Source organism: Cynara cardunculus, assembly GCF_001531365.2.
Source record: "Cynara cardunculus var. scolymus isolate 2C chromosome LG 13, CcrdV1, whole genome shotgun sequence".
NCBI lineage: Eukaryota > Viridiplantae > Streptophyta > Magnoliopsida > Asterales > Asteraceae > Cynara > Cynara cardunculus.
Genome location: NC_037540.1, coordinates 36,666,352 through 36,675,893, shown reverse-complemented (window position 1 = coordinate 36,675,893; position 9,542 = coordinate 36,666,352). Strand labels below are relative to the sequence as shown.

The 9,542-nt window shown below is 33.8% G+C and overlaps 1 protein-coding gene across 1 annotated transcript; it reads right to left on the bottom strand.

The window, feature by feature from the left end:
- Positions 1–5,794: 5,794 nt before the first annotated feature.
- On the bottom strand, positions 5,795–7,132 carry LOC112525473 (FK506-binding protein 5-like). Its single transcript, XM_025135611.1, has one exon. The coding sequence runs from the start codon at positions 7,122–7,124 to the stop codon at positions 6,057–6,059; it is 1,068 nt and encodes a 355-aa protein (XP_024991379.1). The 5' UTR covers positions 7,125–7,132; the 3' UTR covers positions 5,795–6,056.
- Positions 7,133–9,542: the final 2,410 nt, after the last annotated feature.

The following is a 9,542-nucleotide window of genomic DNA, read 5'->3' as shown; positions in this document are numbered from 1 at the left end:
TCATCGAGTGTAGGGGTGTAAACGAGCCGAGTCGAGTCGAATTGCAGGTTATTTGAGTCGGGCTCGAAAAAAAATACCAAGCTCGACTCGAGCTCAAATAACTTTTCCAATTTAGGGCTCGAGCTTGATGCTCGTTTATGAGCTTGAATTCATGATCGATTAACTCGTTTATAGGCTTGAGGATGATAAATTTTATATTTATATCGTATGATTGCATATGAGCAGGTGTGGCTTGAAAAAGTGTTTGCGCAAATGGCTCGGCTCGAGTCAAAAAGTTTAATATTTTCCGAACGAGTCGGGTCGAACATTGGTGTTTTGAAGCTCGACTCGTTTAGTTAAACTAGTTTTATTTTGTGTTCGAGATTGATTTGATAATTATTAAGCTCGAGCTTGAGATAAAAGATTGATGGTCACTAGGGGTACGTTTGGTACTTGTTGAGATTGGACAAGATTGTATTAAAACTCGTTTCACATTTGGTGTAACATGAGACCGAGAGTAAGAGTGCCCATTAGAGTTGCGTTTGGTACTTGAGATTGGACAAAATAGTACTAAAACTCGCTTATTCACATTTGGTGCAACATGAGACCGGGAGTGATCATGTGCTCATCAGGATTTAGGACTATGTTTGGTGTTTGAGATTGGGCATTTCTTGCCTCACATTTGATGTGACATAAGACTGAGATTAAGATTGATGCTGTTCTTTTTGTTCTATCAAAAGAGGTGGTACAAAAATCACTAGGTTACGACATAAGTAAAAAATATCCTATCTTAAGGGTGTTTGTTTTTTTTTTGATTAACCTGGATATTCAATCCGTTATATGAGCCGACTAATCCCAAGACGACCATCTGCTTTGCAGATAACACATAGTCACTGCATTTGAACCTCTGTAGCCACAAGAGGATTTTTATTTCTCATTGGATTTGAACCTGGACTTTATGGTATTTTTGACCTTTGGAACCAAGCTCAAACCAATCAGGCACCACCCTTGTGGTTGGTGTTTGTTTTTAATTTTTTTTTTTTTTTTTTGTAAGGGTGTCCGGGCCAAAGCCCGACTAATCCCCGGGCAAATTTGGAGGCTAAACATGGCCCCACTTAAATGTCGCCAACACTCCCCTCTTAGGGCTCGAACTCAGGTTCATGACTATGTCATGCCCAAGCCTTTACCACTAGGCTGGAAGGTGTTTGATTTTAACTTAATGCTAAAAGGTTCACTTAGCATATTAAGTTAATTCATCCTATCTTAATGCATTAAGTCAGAAATTTATGCAAAATTACCATTGTCCTACAATTTTTAATCACACATCTTATTAAAAAATAAATAGTCAAACATGCACAAATTAAAATTTATAGTCAAACAATAATAATTTATTGTTTTAAGCATATTTTAAATTATTATGTATTGTGTTATGAACTCGTTGAAATCATATTATTTATGTTATTTTAAATGATTCATATTCTTTTATTTTGTTTTTGTCATTTTAGATATTTATCAAACAATTTATTTTCATTCAGCACTTATGTAGACATAAAGTTAAAATGGTAATTTATGTTGTTCAAGTTATTTATTTAGAATAGAAATCAAACAACAATATATCTTAATTTATACAGACAGATTAATACTTAGAAACAACTTAATCGATTCAGAACTTCATTAATAAAAAATAAGCAACCCCTTACTCTAATTTGACATAACCCAATGTGGTCATTTTAAGTTTTAACAACCTTTTTTTTTATTCAGTTGTGTCCAACTTACGAAATACAGTACAAACAACTTGTTCAATCTTGTCTTTGTTGTAGCAAACATCAGATAAATTGTTCAACCTTATACTCTTGTCTGTTCCTATCTCTATACCAAATGATATTTGATCTTGAATTTTTGATCTTAAAAGTCGGCTTGTATTATTTAGTTGCAACACTTGGTTCAATAATTATCATAGGGTTATTAGAGCATCTTCTATGCAAGGTTTTTATTATAAAAAAGATAGTGGTTTGTAAGAATTACCATTGTAAAGAGGTTCTTATAAGAACCTATCCCCTTTAGTTGTTTGAACAATAACCTTGGTTCTGACCATAAAGTTTGTGATAAATGACATTTTTTTTCTTTTTTCTTTTTTTTTTACTTTATAATTATTAATATATATATTAATACTAGAAAGATACTTTCGTAAGACAGCGAGATACATCGATTTTAATGTTCATTTATCTTATCTTTATCGATGTCAGAATACGATTTTATACGGTTTTAAGAAAACGATAATGTTTTTATTTTTGAATAAAATATAAATTTGAAAAAACAACATAATATAATTTTGGTTTAATAATATCAATTTTTTGAGTTTAATAATGAAGTAATTTATTTTTGATATAATAATATAATTTTTTTATAAAAATAATAACTAAGTATTCTGTTAGAATTTAATGATTATTTTAGTTATATTTTAGATTTTTTATAATTAAAATGAGATGTTTATCATGTATTTAATTATGTTTATCTACAATTAGTTATACAATTCAAACATAAAGCTTTAATAAGTTGTATTTATGCACAATCTACTTGTAATCTTGAATTTAAGTAATATGCATCAATAAACAGTACTTTATGCACAAAAAATAGTTTTTATGAGTTTTTGTCAAATACTTTATAATATAATATAGATAATAATTATTGATGTTGAAAGAATCAATGAGACCCATAAAAAAAGATTATTATAAAAACTACTATCATAGACTTTTAAGAGAGATTAATTTGATGAGGTGGAAATAAATTGGCAATAAAAATGCAAAAAAGAGGTTCTTAACCTTCGTTGCAGATGCTCTTAACTAGCCAGAAAGGGAAATAATGACATGTGCTTCAAAACGTCAATAAAAAGTAACCCATCCAATGGTTAAAATTATATTTGTTTTTTTATTAGGAAAAGTATTTAAAACTGATACTGTAAATTTAAAATACAGTTGTTTTTCTTCATAAATTAAAATACAAAATGTTCTGGGAAATCTGGAAAATCATGTTTAATGTCTTGAAACGTAAAAAGAATATGTTTCGAACTAGGAAAGTGAAATACCAATTAGTGGATTTAACTATCGACCCAGTTGGAAAACTGTCATTCAGTAGATGAGTACCTACCTTTAGAAGATAAAACCACATGAAAAATCTTCTAAAACGAAAAATATGTTTTAAGTTAAAAATTTCTTTTTAAATATCCCTATTGCTAAATCTGACTTATTGTACAAGGGTGGTGTCTGATTGGTTTGAGCTTGACTTCAAAGGTCAAAAGTAACAGGAGGTCCCAGGTTCAAATCCAAGGAGGAATAAAAATCCCCTTGTGGCCACGGAGGTTCAAATGCGGTGACTCCGGGCTATCTGCAAAGCAGATGGTCGTCCTAGGATTAGTTAGCTCGCATAACGGGTTGGATATACATGTTAATTAAAAAAAATCCGGCTTATTGTAGTCCACATGTTCATTTGCTTTCATTTTTTCACGATGGTCTGAATAAAGTCTCATTTATCAACGTATTTATGTTCATATATCCAACTTTAATCGCCAATTCAATTTCCTTTAAACCTATGCACATGCAAAACATTAAACGCACTTCATCAATGATAACACGCTATAAAATTCTCATCAATCAAGACATGGATGTATGTGGACATTTTCTCTACTAAATTTACGTTCATTGATAACGACATTAAACTACCATAAAACTTCCCTGGCCTAGTTCTAGTTAGACATGTTAACTTATTTATTGTGATATCGTTAAATATGTTTCAAGAAAAGATGATAGTAGACCATATTGTATACTTGCTTTAGAGTTCCTCTTATCATATGTCTGTGGGTGTGTAAAAACCACCTACCACTTTCCCAACGGGTATACCCACGACCCAAGTCATCAACGACCCCTATATCACATTTTTTGGCCAATCTCGAGTGGTTTTGGGGAGCGAAGTATATATTCAATCAATAACTGTCTTTTATAGAGAAAAACAGATCGATTTAATTATATTTCAAGGGAGAGCATCCAAGGCATGAACTCAAACCTATGAGCATGGTTTGTAGTAGAGATGGCCAAATGGGTCCGGCCCAGCCCGTAACCGACGGAGGCCCGTAATCGGAACCGGAACCGGCGAGGGACCGGAACCGACCGGGACCGGTAGTAACCGGTTGTGGACCGACAGTTATGAACCGGTTGGTGATTTTGGCGTTTTCTAGGACCGGAACCGGTTATGTAACCGGTTATGGGCCCGGCCCGGTTAACGAAAGTCAAACTGGTCAAACTAGCCGTTAAAAGTCAAAACGTTTTTATAAAATTAAACGTGTATATATATATATATATAACAAAACGTTTTTATAAAATTAAACGTGTATATATATATATATATAACAAAACGTTTTTATAAAATTAAACGTGTATATATATATATATATAACAAAACGTTTTTATAAAATTAAACGTGTATATATATATATATATAACAAAACGTTTTTATAAAATTAAACGTATATATATATATATATATATATATAACAAAACGTATTTTAAAACATATTTATAATAAAACATATTAAAAATAACATATTTCAAAGATATTAATAACATATTATAAATTTATTAATTACCAAAAATTTGAATTTTTTTTTTTGCAAAGGACCGGCCGTAACTGGTTATGGGACCAGAACCGGGACGGACGGCTTAACTGGTTACCGGCAAGCTTGATCGGTTATGAGGGATTTCACCGGAACCGGGACCGGTTATGATGGGACCGGTTATGAATGGTTTTTGTCTTGATCGAGACCAGCCGTAACCGGTTAAGGCCCGACCCGGGACCGATTTTTGGCCACCTCTAGTTTGTAGAACATTTGAGTCAATTTTGGATTTCTTAACTAGGGTTCTTCAACATTACTGATTTCTATCATCTGTAAGTTTAGTTTGTATTTCTATCATCGTGCTAGTTTAATCATAAGGACAAACGGAGTGTTTGACCCATGTCGACACTCATAGCCGTTCTAAAACCTATTGAGAGAATATGTTTTTGTACAACTCGATGATACATGCTTTCACAAAGAATTGGTTATACTCATCACTAGAATTCGTTCTCTATCGTTTAAAGTTCTAATCTTTTAATGCTTAAATTAATCACACAAACTATGAAAACCCCTTTTTATTGCTTTATACGCTAGCACATGACACATTTCGGAGTTTATAGTTTACACCAAGTCTTTGAGAACACGACCCTACTTATCACTATCGCAAGTTGTGTTTTTTAAAATAACAGGATTAACAATATTTTATTATTTTCCAGACTCGACACTGACCCGTCACCCGACCAACCCAACCTCCATGGGGCGAGTTGGGTTATGCTTTAAACGTTTTCCAACGGGTTGAGAATTTTTAAACCGCACTAGTTAAACTAGGTTGTTCAAAAGCCTTCAAAATGACCAACCCGACTCATGTACAACCCTAATAGACATACCATATCTTAATCCCAATAGATTAGCAAGACTTTGGGGTTGTTTGGCATTTGCTGAATGGTTTGATGTAGAATGATTAAATGGTTAGAATGATTAAGAGGCTTTTATGATATAGTGCAAAATGAAATATAATTGTTTGGTAATTGCTTATAATGAAATCAGGGCGTTTAATGGTTAAGGGAGACTTAAAATACAAAATCATTCAGAGGGTTTTAGAACCATTAAGAGACATATTTTTTTTTTACCAAACAAGATTCACTTTTTAATGATTCAAATATTAGCTCTTAATGAAACTATTAAAAAGTAAACAAAGAATCCTTTTCTGAATACAAAACTTGCACAATAAAACTTATATAATCATCTTCCAAGGTACATATTTGTCATACCCCACCACAACTACTTCAAAAGATCAAACACAAAACCAACGCAACAATACAAATAAAGAGATCAAAGTGACAAAAACGCAAAGCCATCAATGGCTTTTAGTTTTCTTGTTGTTTCTCAACCTTCCAACATGCTTCAACTATGTGATAATGGTGTTACTTAAACTTAATTATGTGGACTAATTATGTATGTTTAGTGATTCTTATGGCACATAACCCCTTTGATCACTATTTGGATACCCCACTTGTCTCTCGTACTCTTCCATGGTATCAAACTCATTGTTATTCCTATAATACCCTTCACCATTATCACTCATTTCTTCCTCATAACTACTTTCACCATTGCTGTTGTTTGCATCATATGAATCCTTCCCATTGTTGTTGTCTTCTTTCTCCTGGTAGCCATTGTTGTCCTCTTTCAAGCTCGTATAGCCGTTGGCATTGCCATTGTAGTTATTTCTTTCTGGTATGTAGCCATTGTTTTGATTCATGGAGTTTGAGTATTCTTCGCCATTGTTGCTATACATGTTCTGGTTGTAGCCATTGTTGTCCTCTTTTAAGCTCGTGTAGCCATTGTTTTGGTTCATTGAGCTTGAGTATTCATCGCCATTATTGCTATACGTATTCTGGTTGTAGCCGTTGTTTTGGTTCATTGAGCTTGAGTATTCATCGCCATTGTTGCTATACATATTCTGGTTTTCCGATCTCATGTAGCCATTCTCATTGTCGCCGTAGCCATTCATGGAGGTCGAGTAGCCATTGTTCTGATTCATGGAGGTCGAGAAGCCGTTGTCGTTGTTGTTTGAATAACCATTTCTGTTAGTAGAGTAGCTCTCACTACTTACCAACTTTTCAAAGGCCGGAGCTTCCTTCTCCGTCGGCGTGAAGTACTGATCCGCAGCAGGACCGCCTTCTTCCTCCGTCTCCACCGGCGTTCCATTCTTGGAACCACCTTCTAGGGTAGATGATGTCTGGTCTTCCTCCGTGGAGAACTCACTCGACCCTCGACCGTAAAGACCATAACCATATTCTTGCTCAACCGGTGCTGGTGCCGGTGCCGGAGCCAGAACTGGCTCTGCTACTACTCCTGGAACCACCGTGGGAGCTGGTGCCGGTGCCGGAGATGGAGAGGAGGAGATTGTTAAGGTATTGAAAAGGTTATAATGAATGAGGTTGGTGAAAAACTTGGTGTTTCTGGCATGAAGCTGGGGTTGGAGGGATAGAGAAAGGAGGAGGAGGAAGAAGAAGGAGGTGTTAGCAATGGCGGCCATGGTGGAAAAGTGAGATTTGTGATCCAAAAATGGTGGATTTATAAGGGGTTTGCCGGAATGATTTGCGGCGATTGAGGGTCGGGTGGGTGAGTCGAGTGGGGTAACCCTCAATTCAAAATGATGGAAGTCTTGTTGCATGTGGATATAATGAAAATGTTTTAAAGTGAGGGGAAGGGTGGGGTTGGAGATGCACCCACTTCACGCTACCTTAAATTATTACCTCCTTCTTTTCTTTTCTTTTCTATTATATTTTATTTTTAAAAAGTAAAATTTTATTACATAAGTTGTTTATCAAAATATTCAAAAATATTTATTATAAATAACATATTAAAATAAATTAATAAATTATTTTTATAAGTAATTCCAAAAATCCCTTTGATGTGTTTAAAAGTTTGTAGGTAAGGGGCTGTTTGGCAGTTACTGAATGATTTAGTGCAGAATAGTTAAGAGGTCAGAATGGTTGAGAGGGTCAGAATGGTTAAGTGCTGAATGAAATAATGTTGTTTGGTAACTGTTCTCTGAATGATAATAAATTACCATTTTAACCCTCTCTAAAAAAAACCCATTATTCTATTTTAACCGTTAGGGCTCCCTCAAAGTTCCCTCTGTGAAGAATCGATCCCTCCATCGTTGCCTCTCAATCGATCATCTCAATCGTTGCCCCTCAATCGTTCCCTCAATCGATCCCTCCATCGTTCCCTCTGTGAAGAATCGATCCCTCCATCGTTCCCTCTGTGAAGACCGGCGACTTAAATCGACTAACGACCGGCGACAAAACAAAAGGGAACCGACGAGACCGAAGGACGAAGGGGCTTAACTGACAGAAGCGAGACCGACGACGAAGATGGAGGACGGGAACCGACGAGGCGACGACTTGGGGAGACGAAGGGGCTGTGGAAAGGGCGACCGACGACACCGGCGCCGGAGAAGATGGGGGAGGCGATAACTTGGGGAGACGACTTGGGGAGACGATGGGAAGGGTATTCATGGAAGAAATGGTACTCTGAATGGTTGAGTAGCCCCCCACCCTCAAAATGGTTAAGAGGTCTGTGTAATGATTAAGAGGTCTGTTTTTTTTTGCCAAACACATTTCACCTCTGATCGATTCAGAGATTGGCTCTTAATGTCACCATTAAGAGCCAAACAAACAGCCCATAACTATAAGAAAGGCAATTTTTGTGAAATTAAAAAAATAAAAGAAAAAGGAAAAATAAGAGAGACAGAAAAGTCTAAAGCAGGAATTAAAAAAAAGATCTTTGACCTTCTTTCACTTTTAAAAATAAAAAAAAATAAAAAATAATAATTTAATATAATAAATAATATATATTAAAAAAGGTCTCGAAAACATAAATAATGAGACGCAAATGGGTTATCACTTGAACTTGTCGTGGCGCAATGATCGGAAGAAGGTTTTTGGTCAAATTTTGTTGTTAAAATCTCCTCCAATTAGTTTTGACTTCTTTGACCCTTATTCCTACCATCTTCTGTTATGAAAATAAGACCTAGAAATTAACTTGGTTAAGGGTGTCCTTGGTGGTGCATCGGATATGACAAGATAGAATATAATATGATAGAGATCATTGTCTCATGTTTGACATGAATTATATGTGGGACAAAATTGAACAAAGTGGAACATGCATGTTTCATTCCTATCCCATGGAACAAGGTGAAAAAGACTTATATTTTACCAATATAACCTCAAAATAAAACTTAATTATCTTTTAAAATATCAATAGGTCTTTTTTTAACATTTTATTCATTCTTTAAATTTTATTTATTGTATTTTAGGTTTCTTAAACTTTCATTTTATTGTCCTCAATTTTTTTTTTACGGTTTCTATATTTTTATTAATTTATGTAATTTATTATATATTAATAATAAAAAATAATGTAGAAAAAAAATGAAAATAAAAAAAGGAAAAGTCTAAAAAAACCCAATGGACTTTAGTGTTTGGAATGATTAAGTTCTTGAACAATTTTTTGGAACAAATAAGTCATTCGACATTCCAAAACATGTTAAATAACTCATTGGATAATTTTTTGGAACAAATAAGTCCTTGGACAATTTAAAACATGTTAAATAACTCATTGGACAATTCTTTGGAACAAATAAGTTATTGGACAATCCAAAACATGTTAAATAACTCCTTGAATTTTTCTAAAACTTGTTGGATAAATTCTTATCACTTGTACAACTAGTTAATGTGGTAAAATAGTGAAAAAAATCCAAAAAAAAACCCAATGAACATTCTTATTTTGAACGATTAAATCTCTAAACATTTTTTTAACCAAAAAGTATTTAGATCTATACAATTAAACAAATATAACAAAAAAATAATTACATTTACAAAAAAAATAATTACATTTAAAAAATATTTTTGATAAAATTTATTTTAATTAAGATAAAAATATATTTAGT

Coding starts and splice junctions, on each gene's coding strand:
- LOC112525473 (XM_025135611.1), bottom strand. CDS start 7,124: ATGGCCGCCATTGCTAACACCTCCTTCTTCTTCCTCCTCCTCCTTTCT.